Below are 19,232 nucleotides of genomic sequence, written 5' to 3'. Positions count from 1 at the left end.
ACTCAACAATCTAGGAGAGAAAGAGCTATCAAGTTAGCTGTGAAAAAACAAAAGTGTTGTAAAAGGACTCAAATAGGTTAGCAACTAATTATCAGATTCTCAATGTTAAATTTCATATTACTTTTGTGTGATAAACTATATCTACATAGGAAATGATACAAGCATGTTTTGTATTTAGGGGTTTGTGTTGAAGTGATAAACTTAGATACATGCAACAGCATTGACAACTCAGACACTATCACTCTGGCAAATAGCATGGCCCAAGTTGCGACGTCCATTTGCCATAGTTTGGGCAATACTGAGATTAACTCATCCTACCAGATAACGCATCCAAAGAGTAAGTAAAGCTAAATCATAATTAAACTGTTGGCTCATTCAAACTAATGTGTTATACTAATTAAAAAGCCAAATATAATATATACAAAGAAGATAGCATAAGGTTGACAAATCTGATTAGAAATATTCTAAATATATTGGATATAATTTGTCTAGGCCACAAAGCCTCTTATATTTAGGTAAAAATAAATAGGACTATAATTAATTTATTATCATTATATTAATAAATTGTTTTAAATTTTGCCAAACAATTTAAACTATTTAAAGTACATGTATATTTGAAAAAGTACACTAGATTGGTTCTGACATACAAATTAGTTAAGACATAGAAAAATTGGTGGACTCTGAGAGATATAGGAAACACAATTACCTGTTCTTGAACATAGCATATATATGGATATAACTAAAATATTCAATATATATAGCATGAAATTAAATAGTGCACTTACTTAATATGTTAAAAAAAATATTAAAGATATCAATATAGTATATTATCAAATATATATACCAAATTTTAAGAACAAGATCTAATAAATATGAGTGGGATCATAGAGATAGCATAAAGAGAAGCTTATTAGGATCATTTTAAGTAGTTAGGATCTAACTTATTTATATAAGAAACCTCTTGCATCTATTTGAAAACAGAAATATAACACATCTTTAATAAGTTTCAAGTAAAAGATAAAAAATAATATAGTTTAAGAAATATAGTATATGACCTGCTTCATACTTAGATAACACAGAGACAAGGAAGGTAAAATTTGTAGAGCTTAAGAAAGTTCAGTTGAATGTAATTTTGATGTTATCACTAATGTAGGCAGAAGAGTTCGGCACAACAAGACCAGCACCACAAATCAAGACAAATTCCAAAACGAAGGTAGTTGGTAAAAATAAGACATATTCTGTTTATATGAACATTGAAACCTTACTGAATCCTATACAACCAGAAAGCTAATGTTATTTTATAATGCAGAGTACTGGCACATGGGAGATGCAAGTTATGAATGTGAATTTTGCCATGCATTGTTCTGGTACGAAGAAAGGACACAAACACATTACAACACAAATGATCCCAAATACACACTTTGTTGTAGGGGAGGTCAGGTAGAAATTCCTCACTTGCAAGAAGCTCTTAAAGTGTTGTATGATTTGTTATTTGGTAATGATATCAGAAGCAAACACTTCTGCGATAATATTAGGACTTATAACAGTATGTTTCAATTCACCTCTATGGGTGCAAAGATTGACCGAACTGTGGCAAATGGGAGAGGTCCACAAACTTTCATCCTATATGGGGAGAACTATCATTTAATGGGAAGCCTCATCCCACAAGAAGGAAATACGGCAAAATTTACACAACTATATGTGTTTAATACACATAATGAGATTCATAATCGCATTTCAACAGTCAGGTATGGGTTGGAAATATAATATGTGTAAATTATTGTTCGTTGAAATTTAAAATATATATTTATAACATAATTCGATACTAATATATCTATATGAATTGGGATGACATGTAGCGGAGAAAATAATAATAAGATAAATGAAGACATTGTTAGAGAATTGAAGAAAATGTTAAATGAAAATAATGTGCTGGTAAAGGCATTCCGTATGGTTCGGGAGAAAATGGGAGCTGACCATAGATCTACCATCAAACTAAGATTGTTGGGCAAGAGGGGTAAAGACGGTAGACAGTATAACCTGCCATCAACAAATTAGGTTGCTGCACTTATTGTGGGTGACTTTGATTTGGAAAAAACAGATAGAGACATTGTGGTTGAGACACAGAGCGAAAGATTACAGAGAATAAACCAACTTAATCCCGCATACTTGGGCTTACAGTCTCCTTTATTATTTCCTTATGGAGAAGATGGTTACAAGGAAGATATACCTCTGAATAAGAAAAGTAGTAATTCTGAAGGGGGTTGTCAAAATGTATCGCTGAAGGATTTTTTTGCATACAGGATACAAGAACGGCTAGCTGATGGGTCTCCATTATTATATTCTAGAATACTATTCCAACAATTCTTGGTGGATAGTTTTTCAATGATTGAGTCTTCTAGATTAACATACATCCGACTAGATTAGGAGAAATTTAGGGTTGAGATGTATAAGGGAATAACAGAGGCTGTGTTAATGGGAGAAACAACACCTTTATCAAGGGGAAAACGTATAATATTGCCATCATCTTTCGTAGGAGGGCCAAGATACATGATACAAAATTACCAAGATGCAATGGCAATTTGTAGGGTTGTTGGTTACCCTGACCTATTTTTGACATTTACTTGTAATCCTAAGTGACCAGACCTTGAAGATTTTCTAAAAAATAGGGAACTAAATGCAGAAGACCGACTAGACATGGTTTGTAGAGCGTTCAAACTCAAACTGGATCGACTCATCCAAGACATCAGAAAGAATAGAATATTTGGAAGGGTAATTGCAGGTAAATAACCCCCACCCCCTTTGACTATATTTATATTTTGTCGCATAGATCGCATAAAAAGAATTTACTAATAAATAAATCTTGATAAAAGAGTCATTACAAACCAACCCTTTATGTCAATTTTTTAATTGAGATGCAGTGAAATATTTTTATCGGTTTTTTAGGTGGTCTATGTGAAAAATTATCCATTTAATTGATTTATTAGTTAGATGTTTTATTATAAAAGTAATTCGAATGTATTTTAATCATATGTTATTTTTATATTTTTGTACTACACATTCCATATTAATAAATGTTTTCATGCCAAATAGTAAAAACAATTTAAAAAACTTTAATATACATTATTAAATGACTGTGGAACTCTTTATATCTTTAGTATTAAAATAAAAGAAACATGGTCATGGAAATAAAATTTTAATGTATGTATGTTAGCTTTAATAAATATGCTAATTCATGCCTTCATTTATTTTAATGATAGTTGTTTATACAATTGAATTTCAAAAGCGAGGACTTCCACACGCGCATATTTTGCTGTTCTTGCATCGTGATGACAAGTATCCAACTGGAGAAGATATCGATCGAATTATAAGTGCCAAAATACCAGACAAGGATACTGATCCTATATACTATGAAGCTGTAGAGAAACATATGATGCACGGACCGTGTGGAAACATCAAGAAGGACTCACCATGTATGGAAAATGGAAAGTGTATAATACACTTTCCCAAGAGATTTGTTAATAGTACAATAGTTGACGAAGATGGTTATTGGTGCACGAAATTACAATCACACTTTTGCAACTCCGCACAACTAACCAGCAAGTGCACTGGGTCATCCAAGTAATACCTTACGTGAGTAAGGGTCGATCCCACGGAGATTGTCGACTTGAAACGAGCTATGGTTATCTTATAACTCTTAGTCAGGATATCAATAATTCTCAGATTTAATTGTGAAAAGTAAAAGAACATGAAATAAATACTTGTTATACAGTAATGAAGAACAGGTTGAGGCTTTGGAGATGCTTTGTCTTCTGAATCTTTGCTTTCCTACTATCTTCTTCTTCATGGACGCAAGGCTCCTTCCATGGCAAGCTTTATGTTGGGCATCACCGTTGACAATGGCTACTTCCTGTCCTGTCAGTGAAAACGTTCCAAATGCGCTGTCACCGCACGGCTAATCATCTGTTGGTTCTCGATCATGCTGGAATAGGATCCATTGATCCTTTTGCGTCTGTCACACGCCCAACAATCGCGAGTTTGAAGCTCGTCACAGCCATCCCTTCCCAGATCCTACTCAAAATACCACAGACAAGGTTTAGACGTTTCGTATCTTAGGAATGGCCGCCAATAATTCTAGCTTATACCACGAAGACTCTGATCTGAATCATGAGGCTAAGAGATATGCATTCAATCTAAGGTAGAACGGAGGTGGTTGTCAGGCACGCGTTCATAGGTGAGAATGATGATGAGTGTCACGGATCATCACATTCATCAGGTTGAGGTGCGAATGAATATCTTAGAATAGAAGCAAGCGTGATAGAATGGAAAACAGTAGTAATTGCGTTAATTCATGAAGAACAGTAGAGCCCCTCACCCCCAACAATGGGATTTAGAGACTCATGCCGTAGAGAATACAATATGAAACGTGTAAAGTGTCATGAGGTACAAGATGAATCACTAAAAGTAGTTTTTATAGTAAACTGGTGACCTAGGGTTACAGAAAATGAGTAAGCTAGGGTGTTTAGTGTAAAAATCCACTTCTGGGGCCCACTTGGTGTGTGCTTGGGCTGAGCATTGAAGCTTTCATGTGTAGAGACTTTTCTTGGAGTTAAACGCCAGCTTTTGTGCCAGTTTGGGCGTTTAACTCCAGTTTTTATGCCAGTTCCGGCGTTAAACGCCAGAATTCTTGAGCTGACTTGGAACGCCTGTTTGGGCCATCAAATCTCGGGCAAAGTATACACTATTATATATTGCTGGAAAGCCCAGGATGTCTAATTTCCAACGCAATTAAGAGCATGCCAATTGGGTTTCTCTAGCTCCAGAAAATCCACTTTAAGTGCAGGGAGGTCAGAATCCAACATCATTTGTAGTCCTTTTTCAGCCTCTGAATCAGATTTTTGCTCAGGTCCCTCAATTTCAGCCAGAAAATACCTGAAATCACAGAAAAACACACAAACTCATAGTAAAGTCCAGAAAAGTAAATTTTAAATAAAAACTAATAAAAATATAATAAAAACTAATTAAAATATATTAAAAACATACTAAAAAAATGCCAAAAAGCGTATAAATTATCCGCTCATCACAACACCAAACTTAAATTGTTGCTTGTCCCCAAGCAACTGAAAATCAAATAGGATAAAAAGAAGAGAATATAAAATGAATTCCAAAAACATCTATGAAGATCAATATTAGTTAGATGTGCGGGGCTTTTAGCTTTTTGCTTCTGAACAGTTTTGGCATCTCACTTTATTCCTTGAAGTTCAGAATGATTGGCATCTATAGGAACTCAGAATCCAGATAGTGTTATTGATTCTCCTAGTTAAGTATGTTGATTCTTGAACACAGCTACTTTATGAGTCTTGGCTGTGGCCCTAAGCACTTTATTTTCCAGTATTACCACCGGATACATAAAAGCCACAGACACATAACTGGGTGAACCTTTTCAGATTGTGACTCAGCTTTGCTAGAGTCCCCAATTAGAGGTGTCCAGGGTTCTTAAGCACACTCTTCTTTTTTCTTTGGACCTCGACTATAACCGCTTAGTCTCAAGTTTTCACTTGACACCTTCACGCCACAAGCACATGGTTAGGGACAGCTTGGTTTAGCCGCTTAGGCCAGGATTTTATTCCTGTGGGCCCTCCTATCCGGTGATGCTCAAAGCCTTGGATCCTTTTTATCACCCTTGCCTTTAGGTTTAAAGGGGCATTGGCTTTTTCTGCTTGCTTTTCTTTTTCTTTCTTTTTCTTTTCTCTTCTTTTTTTTTTCTTTTTTTTTGCAAGCTTTTCACTGCTTTTTCTTGCTTCAAGAATGAATTTTATGATTTTTCAGATCATCAGATAACATTTCTCCTTTTCCCATCATTCTTTCAAGAGCCAACAATTTTAACATTCATAAACAATCAAATTCAAAAATATGCACTGTTCAAGCATTCATTCAGAAAACAATAGTATTGCCACCACATCAAAATAATTAAACTGTTTTAAAATTTGAAATTCATGTACTTATTTTTCTTTTTTAATTAAAAATACTTTTTATTTAAGAAAGGTGATGGATTCATAGGACATTCATAGCTTTAAGACATAAACTTTAAATTTTTATTGATTATGGAATAAAAATAAGACTCAAAAATAAATATAAGAGCAGACCCATAATAATAGAAGACAGAAAATTAAAAGCAGAAAAATAAATGACTCTTAAAATAGACTCTTAATAATAAAGGTTATCACAGAGTTAGGACTCAACAACCTTGATTTGAGAAGTGGATGCTCCCTCAATCTGTGGGTTGCTTGGTCCTTCAAGAGAGAGCTTCTGGTGCTTCAGCTCCTTTAGCTCACGCCCCTACTTCTCCTGTTCCTTCAGCAGTTTGCAGAGCATGCAGTTTTGATTCTGCTGTTCTTCCTTAAGTTGTTCCATAGCTTCTTGCAGCTTGGTAACAGATGCTTCTAGGCGGGTCCAGTAGTCAATTTCAGGAATTTCTGGGAGGAACTCCTGCGCCCTCCTTTTTATGGAGTTGTCTTGAACTTGTCCTTCTATTGACTTCTTGGTGATTGGGTGTTTGATTGGGATGAATTCATCTACTCCCATCCTTACCCCAGCATCTTTACATAGCAGAGAAATTAAGCTTGGGTAGCCCAGTTTGGCTTCAGTGGAGTTCTTGTTTGCAATTGTGTAAATCTCACAAGAAATCAGATGATGAATCTCTACTTATTTTCCAAGCATAATACAATGAATCATCACTGCTCTTTTGACAGTGACCTCAGAGCGGTTGCTAGTGGACAATATAGAACGCCCAATGAAGTCCAACTAGCCTCTTGCAACTGGTTTGAGATCTCCCCGTTTGAGTTGGTTTGGGACACCTTTTGAATTGGTTATCCACTTAGTTCTAGGGAGGCATATGTTCTCTAGAACTTGATCCAACCCCTTATCTACTTTAACCATTCTCCTATTAAAGGATTCTGGATCATCTTGTAGTTGAGGCAATTTGAAGACCTCTCTTATTTTGTCCAGATGGAAGTAAATAAGCCTCCCTCTGACCATGGTTCGGTAGGTATGAAAGGCGGTTCCAGTTATTCTCTGCTTATCTGTTAGCCACAGATTTGAGTAGAATTCCTGAACCATGTTTCTTCCAACCTTTGTTTCAGGATTAGCTAGAATTTTCCATCCTCTGTTTCGAATTTTCTCTTGGATCTCCGAATATTCATCTTCCTTCAGATTGAATTTAACTTCCGGGATCACTGACCTCAGACCCATTATTTTGTGGAAATGGTCTGCATGTTCTTTGGTTAGGAACCTCTCTTGATTCCAAAGAATCTTTGGAGTATTCTCTTTCTTGCCTCTTAATTTGGTTTATTTTTCCTTAGGTGCCATGATCTTGATGAGTCTTAGCTCAGTGATCACAGAAAAACACACCAAACTTAGAGGTTTGCTTGTCCTCAAGCAAAAGAAAGGAAAGGAAGAGAGAGGAGAAGAGCGAAATTCGAATGGTGGAGAGGAGGGGATGGCCGAATGTATATTTATAGGAGGAGGGGTGGGATTTCGAAAAATTTGAAAGAGATATGACATAGAGATATGATTGATGGAAGAAAATAAAATCATGATATGAAAAAGATGAGATTTGTAATTGAATAAGATATAAAGATGTTAAATCTGAAAATTTGGTTATGCATCTAAGAATTAAGAGATGATATGATGAGTTGAAAAAGATTTGGAAAGAAATTAAGAAGATAATTGAGTTTTTGAAGAAGATTTGGGTAGGATTTGAAAGAAAATTGAAAAGAGATTTAGAAAATTGTTGAATCTTTGAAAATTGAGGGTGAATGATGAAACTTTGAAACATGTTTATGCAGAAAATGATGAATCAAAACATGAAAATTTGAAAAAATTTGAAGTTGGAAACAAAATCTCCTCCCCCTGCCTTTCTGGCGTTAAATGCCCAGAATGGTATCCATTCTGACGTTTAACGCCCAATTGTTGGCCATTATGGGCGTTTAACGCCCAGCCAGGTACCCTGGCTAGCGTTAAACATCAGAAACCCCTTTATCACTGGGCGTTTTTCTGAACGCCCAGGATGCTGTAATTCTGGCGTTAAACGCCCAGAATGGTACCCATTCTGGCATTTAACGCCCAAAATGGTACCTTTACTGGCATTAAACGCTCAAAATGGTACCCATTCTGGCGTTTAACGCCCAAAATGCCCCTTACTGGTGTTTTCTTGCCAGCAAGCTCCTTTTCTCTGCTTTTTGCACTGAATCCTTCTATAACTCTGTGAATTCCTTCAATTTTGATGATTAACCTTTGAAGAAAAATGTATATCAAACTTCTACAAGTATTAATTAAAATACATAACTTGCTAATGGCTGGGTTGCCTCCCAGCAAGCGCTTCTTTATTGTCTTTAGCTGGACTTTTACTGAGCTTCATTCAAGCCTCAATTTTGAGCATTCTTGCTCAAAATTGCTTTCAAGATAATGTTTGATTCTCTGTCCATTAACAATAAATTTTTTGTCAGAATCAATATCTTGAAGCTCAACATATCCATATGGTGACACTCCTGTAATCACATATGGTCCCCTCCACCGGGATTTTAGTTTCCCGGGGAATAATCTGAGCCTAGAGTTGAACAACAGAACTTTTTGTCCTGGCTCAAAGACTTTGGATGACAATTTCTTGTCATGCCACTTTTTTGCTTTTTCCTTATAAATTTTTGCATTTTCAAAAGCATTGAGTCTGAACTCCTCTAGCTCATTTAGCTGGAGCAATCTTTTCTCACCAGCTAACTTAGGATCCATGTTTAGGAATCTAGTTGCCCAGTAGGCTTTATGTTCCAGTTCCACGGGCAGATGACAGGCCTTGCCATACACAAGCTGGTATGGAAAGGTTCCTATAGGAGTCTTGAATGCTGTTCTGTATGCCTACAGAGCATCATCCAAGCTCTTTGCCCAATCCTTTCTACAGGCAATTACGGTCCATTCCAGGATTCTCTTTAATTCTCTATTAGAGACTTCAGCTTGCCCATTTGTCTGTGGATGATACGGAGTTGCTACTTTGTGGCTAATTCCATATCGAACCATATCAGAGTAACGTTGTTTATTGCAGAAATGGGTGCCCCCATCACTGATTAGTACTCTGGGAACACCGAATCTGCTGAAAATATGTTTCTGGAGGAACTTCAGCACAATCTTGGTATCATTAGTGGGTGTGGCAATTGCTTCCACCCATTTAGGTACGTAGTCTACTGCCACCAGAATGTAAGTATTTGAGTATGATGGTGGGAAAGGACCCATGAAGTCAATACCCTATACATCAAACAACTCAATCTCTAAGATCCCTTGTTGAGGCATGGCTGATGAGCGGATAATTTATACGCTTTTTGACATTGTTTTTAGTATGTTTTTAGTAGGATCTAGTTACTTTTAGGGATGTTTTCATTAGTTTTTATGTTAAATTCACATTTCTGGACTTTACTATGAGTTTGTGTGTTTTTCTGTGATTTCAGGTATTTTCTGGCTGAAATTAAGGGACTTGAGCAAAAATCAGATTCAGAGGTAGAAGAAGGACTGCTGATGCTGTTGGATTCTGACCTCCCTGCACTCAAAATGGATTTTCTGGAGCTACAGAACTCAAAATGGCGCTCTTCTAATTGAGTTGGAAAGTAGACATCTAGAGCTTTCCAGAAATATATAATAGTCTATACTTTGCCCGAGTTTAGACGACGCAAACTGGCGTTCAACGCCAGCTCTCTGCCCAATTCTGGCGTCTAGCGCCAGAAACAAGCTGCAAAGTGGAGTTCAACGCCCAAACTGGCACAAAAGCTGGCGTTCAACTCCAAGAAGGACCTCTACACGTGCAACACTCAAGCTCAGCCCAAGCACACACCAAGTGGGTCCCGGAAGTGGATTTATGCATCAATTACTTACTTCTGTAAACCCTAGTGACTAGTTTATTATAAATAGAACTTTTTATCATTGTATTCGCAATCTTGGTTACTCCGGTTCCCCTCTGGGGCCGAGACCAATGAACTCCATTATCACTTATGAATTTTCAACGGTAGAGTTTCTACACTCCATAGATTAAGGTGTGGAGCTCTGCTGTTCCTCAAGGATTAATGCAAAGTACTACTGTTTTCTATTCAATTCATCTTATTTCGCTTCTAAGATATTCATTCGCACTTCAATCTGAATGTGATGAACATGACAATAATCATCATTCTCTATGAACGCGTGCCTGACAACCACTTCCGTTCTACCTTCGACTGAATGAGTATCTCTTAGATCTCTTAATCGGAATCTTCGTGGTGTAAGCTAGAATGATGGCGGCATTCAAGAGAATCCGGAAAGTCTAAACCTTGTCTGTGGTATTCCGAGTAGGATTCAATGATTGAATGACTATGACGATCTTCAAACTCGCGATTGCTGGGCATAGTGACAGACGCAAAAGGATAGTAAATCCTATTCTAGCATGATCGAGAACCGACAGATGAATAGCCGTGCCGTGACAGGGTGCGCTGACCATTTTCACTAAGAGGATAGGATGTAACCATTGACAAGGGTGATGCCTCCAGACGATTAGCCGTGCCGTGACAGGGCATTTGGATCATTTTCTCGAGAGAAGACCGAAAGTAGCCATTGACAATGGTAATGCATTACATAAAGCCAGCCATGGAAAGGAGTAAGACTGATTGGATGAAGACAGCAGGAAAGCAGAGGTTTAGAGGAACGAAAGCATCTCTATGCGCTTATCTGAAATTCTCACCAATGATTTACATAAGTATTTCTATCCCTATTTTATTAATTAATTTCGAAAACTCCATAACCATTTGATATCCGCCTGACTGAGATTTACAAGGTGACCATAGCTTGCTTCATACCGACAATCTCCGTGGGATTCGACCCTTACTCACGTAAGGTATTACTTGGATGACCCAGTGCACTTGCTGGTTAGTTGTGCGAAGTTGTGAACCATGGTATTGGCATAATGTTTTTGGCGCCATTACCAGGGAAAGAAAGAGCGATGGATTTTACATAATTAAAGTGTAATCACAATTTCTGCGCACCAATGGCATAACCATGAGGCAAGTTACCAGCTCTTTAGCAACTGTCACAGTTATGCACAAACTCTCGGGCATCTCTATAGAGAGTAGGCCAATAGAAGCCACATTGGAGGACTTTAGTGGCTGTTCGCTCACTTCCGAAATGTCCTCCATACTGTGATCCATGGCAATGCCACAGGATCTTCTGTGCCTCCTCTCTAGGGACGCATCTGTGGATCATTCCGTCTGCGCATCTCTTAAAGAGATATGGTTCATCCCATAAGTAGTACTTTGCATCAGAAATTAGTTTTTTCTTTTGCAACCTGCTGTACTCCTGGGGTATGAACCTCACAGCTTTATAATTTGCAATGTCTGCAAACCATGGTGTTTCCTGAATGGCAAAAAGTTGCTCATCCAGAAAGGTCTCAGAGATCTCAGTAGGAGGGAGGGACGCCCCTGCTACTGGTTCTATCCGGGACAGGTGATCAGCTACCTGGTTCTCTGTCCCTTTTCTGTCTCTTATTTCTATATCAAACTCTTGCAGAAGCAACACCCATCTTATGAGCCTGGGTTTTCAATCCTGCTTTGTTAGTAGATATTGAAGAGCAGCATGGTCAGTATACACAATCATTTTTGAACCTACTAAATAGGATCTAAACTTGTCAATGGCATAAACCACTGTAAGTAACTCCTTTTTTGTGGTTGTGTAGTTCTTCTGTGCATCATTTAGAACACGACTGGCATAGTAAATGATGTGCAGAAGCTTGTTATGCCTTTGTCCCAACACTGCACCAATGGCATGGTCACTGGCATCACACATGAATTTGAATGGTAATGTCCAGTCAGGTGCAGAGATGACTGGTGCTGTGACCAGCTTGGCTTTTAGGGTCTCAAACGCCTGCAGACACTCTGTGTCAAACACAAATGGCGTGTCAGCAACTAGCAGGTTACTTAGAAGTTTTGTAATTTTTGAAAAATCCTTTATGAACCTCCTATAGAATCCTGCATGCCCCAGAAAGCTTCTGATTGCCTTAACATTGGCAGGTGGTGGTAATTTCTCAATTACCTCTACCTTGGCTTGATCCACCTCTATCCCCTTGCTTGAAATTTTGTGTCCAAGGACAATTCCTTCAGTCACCATAAAGTGACATTTTTCCCAGTTTAAGACCAGGTTAGTCTCTTGGCACCTTTTCAAGATAAGTGCTAGATAATCAAGACAGGAGCTGAATGAGTCTCCAAATACTGAGAAGTCATCCATGAAGACTTCCAGGAACTTCTCTACCATATCAGAGAAGATAGAGAGCATGCACCTCTGAAAGGTTGCAGGTGCATTGCATAGACCAAAAGGCATTCTTCTGTAAGCAAATACTCCAGATGGACATGTGAATGCTGTTTTCTCTTGGTCTTGAGGATCCACTGCAATTTGGTTGTAGCCTGAATAGCCATCCAAAAAGCAGTAGTATTCATGGCCTGCTAGTCTCTCTAGCATCTGGTCTATGAATAGTAAAGGAAAATGATCATTTCTGGTGGCTGAATTGAGGCTTCTGTAGTCAATACACATACGCCACCCTGTAACTGTTCTTGTGGGAACCAGTTCATTCTTTTCATTATGAACCACTATCATGCCTCCCTTCTTGGGGACAACTTGGACAGGGCTCACCCAGGGGCTATCAGAAATGGGATAAATAATCCCAGCCTCTAGTAACTTAGTGACCTCTTTCTGCACCACTTCCTTCATGGCTGGATTTAGCCGCCTCTGTGGTTGAACTACTGGCTTGGCATCATCCTCCAATAGGATTTTGTGCATGCATCTTGCTGGGCTAATGCCCTTAAGGTCACTTATGGACCACCCAAGAGCTGTCTTGTGTGTCCTTAGCACTTGAATTAGTGCTTTCTCTTCCTGTGGATTTAAAGCAGAGCTTATGATCACTGGAAAAGTGTCACCCTCTCCCAGAAATGCATATTTCAGGGATGGTGGTAGTGGTTTGAGCTCTGGTTTAGGAGGTTTCTCCTCTTCCTGAGGGATTTTTAGAGGTTCTTTTATTTCCTCTGGTTTCTCCAAATCAGGCTGAACATCTTTAAAGATGTCCTCTAGCTCTGATTCAAGACTCTCAGTCATATTGATCTCTTCCACCAAAGAGTCAATAATATCAGTGCTCATGCAGTCATTTGATGTGTCTGGATGCTGCATAGCTTTGACAGCATTTAACTTGAACTCATCCTCATTGACTCTCAGGGTCACTTCCCCTTTTTGTACATCAATAAGAGTTCGTCCAGTTGCTAGGAAAGGTCTTCCTAGAATGAGAGTTACACTCTTGTGCTCTTCCATTTCTAGCACTACAAAGTCAGTGGGAAAGGCAAATGGCCCAACCTTGACAATCATGTCCTCAATGATGCTTGATGGATATTTAATGGAGCCATCAGCAAGTTGAAGACATATCCGGGTTGGTTTGACTTCTTCAGTCAACCCAAGCTTTCTGATAGTGGATGCAGGTATTAGGTTGATACTTGCTCCAAGGTCACATAGAGCTGTCTTGGTGCAAGCACCCTCTAATGTGCATGGTATCATAAAGCTTCCAGGATCTTGAAGCTTTTCTGGTAAGCTTTTTAGAATGACTGCACTGCATTCTTTAGTGAGAAACACTCTTTCAGTTTCTCTCCAATCCTTCTTATGACTTAAGATCTCTTTCATGAACTTAGCATAAGAGGGTATTTGCTCAAGTGCCTCTACAAACGGGATCTTTATTTCAAGAGTCTTGAGATAGTCTGCAAAGCGGGCAAATTATTTATCTTGTTCCGCTTGGCAGAGCTTCTGAGGATAAGGCATCTTGGCTTTATATTCTTCAACCTTAGTTGCTGCAGGTTTATTCCCTACAAAAGTGGTTGGAGAAGCCTTCTTAGAGGGGTTACTATCAGCACTTGTAGGTGCCTGATCCCTCATTGGCGTTTGAATGCCAGGAATGGGGGCTAAATGGGCGATTAACGCCAGGTTCCCACCCTTTTCTGGCATTTGAACGCCAGAGTTATTCCTCTCTGGGCTCTTGATGTCCTCAGAGGGATTTTGGGCAGTGGTTTGGTCATCCTCTATCATTTGTTCCTTTCTTGACTTTTTGCTACTTTGAGCTGAGTTATTCAATGTCTTCCCGCTCCTTAGTTGGACAACTTGGCATTCTTCTGTTATCTATTTAGATAGCTGCTGTCTCGTCTGATTCAATTGTGCTTCTATATTCTTGTTAGCATTTTTAGTGTCTTGGAGCATCTCTTTGAATTCTGCTAATTATTTTGTCATAAGGAGTTATTGCTGATTAAGTTCAACAATCTGTTCTTGAGGATTGGGATCAGTATTTTCTGCCATAGCCTCTTCTTTCATGATCCTCTTATTTAAAGCCTTGGATGTCCAGCCTTAGTTGTGTCATTCTTCTTGGAGGGTAAAATTGATTCAGGAATTTGTCTGTTAATTGTCTCCATGTTTTTAGGCTTGATGTGGGTTGGTTATTTAACCACCTCTTAGCTTGATCTTTTACAGCAAATGGAAACAATAATAATCTGTAGACATCCTGATCCACTTCTTTATCACGTACTATGTTAGCAATTTGTAAGAATTGTGCTAGAAACTCAGTAGATTCTTCCTGTAGAAGACCGGAATACTGGCAATTTTGCTGCACCATGATAATGAGCTGAGAATTTAGCTCAAAACTGCTTGCTTTGATGGGAGGTATACAGATGCTACTCCCATATGCAGCTGTAATGGGGTTAGCATATGACCCCAGAGTCCTTCTGGACTGTTCATTTCTACTTATGTCCATGATGGAGAAAAGGGAATTGATATGAATTGTAAATAAATTATATTTTTATTTTTTATTTATTTAATTAAAAGTGACCGAAAAGAATAAAATAAAATAAAAAGAAAATAAAATAAAATTTCAAAAACTAAAAGAAAATAAAATCAAAGCAAATTGAAAACTAAATTAATTAATTAATTAAAAAGATTTTGAAATTAGCAATTAAAAAGATATGATTGAAAATTATTTTGAAGAAGATATGATTTAGAAGATATGACTGCAAATTAAAAAAAAGATATGATTGAGAATTATTTTGAAAAAGATATGATTGAGAAGATATGATTGCAAATTAAAAAAAAAGATATGATTGAAAAGATATGATTGAAGAAATTAAAAAGATTTAATTTTTGAAAAAGATTTGAAAAGATCAATTTTTGAAATTAGAATATTGACTTGACTAAAAAAAAGATATGATTTTGAAAATATTTGACTAAATTAATGCAAAATTTCGAAATTTATGAGTAAAATAAGGAAAGGATATTTTTTTTATTTTTGAATTTTAATGCAGAAAGAGAAAAATAACAAAATGACACTAAACTTAGAAATTTTAGATCAAAACACAGAGAACAAACAAGAAAACTTTGAATGTCAAGATGAACACCAAGAACACTTTGAAGATCAAGATGAACACCAAGAACAAATTTTTGAAAAATTTTTAAGTAAATAAAAGCACAACGGACACCAAACTTAAAATTTTTAGAAAATCAAACACAACTTTTCGAAAATTTAAAGGAAAACACAAAGAAGACACCAAAGTTAGAATTTTTAAAGATCAAGAAAGAACTAAGGACATGCAATTTCGAAAATTAAAAGAAAATAAAATCATGTAATTGACACCAAACTTAAAATATAAAACTAAACTCAAATAAAAGGCTCTAAACCAACAAAAACAAAATATTCCTAATCTAAGCAACAAGAATAACCCTCAGTTGTCCCAACTTGAACAATCCCCGGCAACGGCGCCAAAAACTTGGTGCACGAAATTACAATCACACTTTTGCAACTCCGCACAACTAACCAGCAAGTGCACTGGGTCGTCCAAGTAATACCTTACGTTAGTAAGGGTTGATCCCACGGAGATTGTCGGCTTGAAGCAAGCTATGGTTATCTTGTAACTCTTAGTCAGGATATCAATAATTCTCAGATTTAATTGTGAAAAGTAAAAGAACATGAAATAAATACTTGTTATGCAGTAATGAAGAACAGGTTGAGGCTTTGGAGATGCTTTGTCTTCTGAATCTCTGCTTTCCTACTATCTTCTTCTTCATGCACGCAAGGCTCCTTCCATGGCAAGCTTTATGTTGGGCATCACCATTGTCAATGGCTACTTCCTGTTCTCTCAGTGAAAACGTTCCAAATGCGCTGTCACTGCACGGCTAATCATCTGTCGGTTCTCGATCATGCTGGAATAGGATCCATTGATCCTTTTACGTCTGTCACACGCCCAACAATCGCGAGTTTGAAGCTCGTCACAGCCATCCCTTCCCAGATCCTACTCAAAATACCACAGACAAGGTTTAGACGTTTCGTATCTCAGGAATGGCCGCCAATAATTCTAGCTTATACCACGAAGACTCTGATCTGAATCATGAGGCTAAGAGATATGCATTAATTCATGAAGAACAGTAGAGCTCCTCGCCCCCAACAATGGGGTTTAGAGACTCATGACGTAGGGAATACCATATGAAACGTGTAAAGTGTCATGAGGTACAAGATGAATCACTAAAAGTAGTTTTTATAGTAAACTGGTGACCTAGGGTTACAGAAAATGAGTAAGCTACAGTGTTTAGTGTAAAAATCCACTTTCGGGGCCCACTTGGTGTGTGCTTGGGCTGAGCATTGAAGCTTTCATGTGTAGAGACTTTTCTTGGAGTTAAATGCCAGCTTTTGTGCCAGTTTGGGCGTTTAACTCCAGTTTTTATGCCAGTTCCAGCGTTAAATGCCAGAATTCTTGAGCTGACTTGGAACGCTTGTTTGGGCCATCAAATCTTGGGCAAAGTGTGGACTATTATATATTGCTGGAAAGCCCAGGATTTCCAACGCAATTGAGAGCGTGCCAATTGGGCTTCTGTAGCTCCAGAAAATCCACTTTAAGTGCAGGGAGGTCAGAATCCAACAGCATCTGCAGTCCTTTTTCAGCCTCTGAATCAGATTTTTGCTCAGGTCCCTCAACTTCAGCCAGAAAATACCTGAAATTACAGAAAAACACACAAACTCATAGTAAAGTCCAGAAAAGTGAATTTTAAATAAAAACTAATAAAAATATAATAAAAACTAATTAAAATATACTAAAAACATACTAAAAACAATGCCAAAAAGCGTATAAATTATCTGCTCATCAGTTATCCTGTTGACAAGCGAAGAGAGGATGGAAAGACAATAAGTAAATCAGGTGTTGAGCTTGACAACCGATATGTTGTCCCACACAATAGGAAGCTTTTACTGAAGTATGGCGCACACATTAATGTTGAGTGGTGCAACTAGTCAAGATCGATCAAGTATTTATTCAAATATGTAAACAAAGGAAATGACCGTGTAACTGCTTCATTTTATAAAAGTGCGACAGCAAATTCAGACAAGGATGGATGTGATGAAGTTAGTATGTATTATGATTATAGATACATATCTCCTTGCGAAGCAGCATGGAGAATCTTTGGGTATAACATCCATTATAGAGAGCCTTCAGTTGTCCGTCTGGGTTTTTACTTGCCAGGAGAGCAACCGGTGGTTTTCCAAGACCACGAAAACCTAGCTGATGTCGCTAGGAAAGCTTCCGTAAAAGAATCTATGTTTCTGGGATGGTTTGAAGCAAATAAGAAGTACAATGAAGCTCGCTCTTTGACATATGCGGAATTTTCATCGAAATTTGTGTGGAAGCCTGCTCCAAGAAAATGGTATCCACGGAAATCTCATTCGGTTATTGGACAGATTTTTTTCGTTCCACCGGGATCAGGTGAAATATACTATCTAAGATTACTTCTGAACTTTGTTAGGGGTCCTACTAGCTATGAAGAGATTAGAACTATTGATGGTGTTCTCTACTCCACATTCAGAGATGCATGTTATACACAAGGCCTATTGGATGATGATAAGGAATATATCGATGCTATAGAAGAAGCAAGCCATTAGGGGTCTGGAGAGTATCTAAGAAAGCTATTCGCAACACTATTGTTTTCTAATTCGATGAATAGGCCAGAACATGTATGGGAGAGGACATGGAGAATCCTATCTGACGATGTTCTATTCAGACAAAGGGCATTACTTGACAATAAAGGTAATAAACTGTACTTTCAACACTTACAATTATGTGTTTAGTATATTAAAATTTGAGTGCTGATTTTGTAGCTTAATAATAATGTATTCACCTAAATAGATTTGGTCCTATTAGACATTCAATAAGTAGTTATATTTTACAACTTTTAAATTTCACTTCTTGGGATTTAGATATGTGTGACAACTCGATTGGTTGCTTGCTGATGAATTAGTGAAAGAGTTATATATCATATTAGTGGTTTTAATAAGTATTATCCATTTTCACGTCACACGGTTTATGTTGGCAAGAAGTGCCATTAGATTTATAGAGTGACAAAATTATTCCAACCAAATAATTATGCTTCTAATGTCAAAGTGATAAAGTGATATATACTTAGCTGGAAAATTGTGATTGCTCACCAGAATACCCAAGTCACTTTTATATGAAATATCCACTAAAGCCGCTGGTGCACGAAATCGTGATCGTTCATTCCTTGGTAACGGCGCCAAAAACTTCATGCGCACGTTCATAATTTTAGTTCTTTGTCACAACTTCGTACAACTAACCAGCAAGTGCACTGGGTCGTCCAAGTAATAAACCTTACGTGAGTAAGGGTCGATCCCACAGAGATTGTCGGCTTGAAGCAAGCTATGGTCACCTTGTAAATCTCAGTCAGGCGGATTTAAATGGTTATGGTGAATTGATAATTAAAATATAATTAAAATATAAAATAGGATAGAGATACTTATGCAATTCATTGGTGAGAATTTTAGATAAGCATATAGAGATGCTTTTGTTCTTTCTGAACCTCTGCTTTCCTACTGTCTTCATCCAATCATTCCTACTCCTTTCCATGGCAAGCTTTATGTAGGGCATCACCATTGTCAATGGCTACTTCCCGTCCTCTCAGTGAAAATGGTCCAAAATGCACTGTCACTGTACGACTAATCATCTGTCGGTTCTCGATCATACTGGAATAGGATTCAGTAATCCTTTTGCGTCTGTCACTACGCCCAGCACTCACGATTTTGAAGCTTGTCACAACCATTCCTTCCCAGATCCTACTCAGAATACCACAGACAAGGTTTAGACTTTCCGAATTTCAAGAAT

At 37.7% G+C, this 19,232-nt stretch overlaps 1 protein-coding gene across 1 annotated transcript; it reads left to right on the top strand.

Annotated features, from left to right (window-relative positions):
* Window positions 1-255: 255 nt before the first annotated feature.
* LOC140183084 (uncharacterized) lies at window positions 256-17,998 on the top strand. Its single transcript, XM_072231095.1, has 7 exons — window positions 256-337; window positions 1,154-1,213; window positions 1,310-1,748; window positions 1,860-2,017; window positions 2,102-2,274; window positions 3,287-3,473; window positions 17,436-17,998. Exons 1-7 carry the CDS (start codon window positions 256-258, stop codon window positions 17,996-17,998), a joined length of 1,662 nt encoding a protein of 553 aa, XP_072087196.1.
* Window positions 17,999-19,232: the final 1,234 nt, after the last annotated feature.

The sequence above is a fragment of the Arachis hypogaea genome, chromosome 20 (genome assembly GCF_003086295.3).
Source record: "Arachis hypogaea cultivar Tifrunner chromosome 20, arahy.Tifrunner.gnm2.J5K5, whole genome shotgun sequence".
Taxonomy (NCBI): Eukaryota; Viridiplantae; Streptophyta; class Magnoliopsida; order Fabales; family Fabaceae; genus Arachis; species Arachis hypogaea.
The sequence above is the reverse complement of the archived record's forward strand: the minus strand, read 5'-3'. Positions and strand labels throughout refer to the sequence as shown.

Coding starts and splice junctions, on each gene's coding strand:
- LOC140183084 (XM_072231095.1), top strand. CDS start 256: ATGGCCCAAGTTGCGACGTCCATTTGCCATAGTTTGGGCAATACTGAG. Junction 338..1,153: donor CCAGATAACGCATCCAAAGA/GTAAGTAAAGCT, acceptor TCACTAATGTAG/GCAGAAGAGTTCGGCACAAC. Junction 2,275..3,286: donor CTGAAGGGGGTTGTCAAAAT/GTATCGCTGAAG, acceptor GAATTTCAAAAG/CGAGGACTTCCACACGCGCA.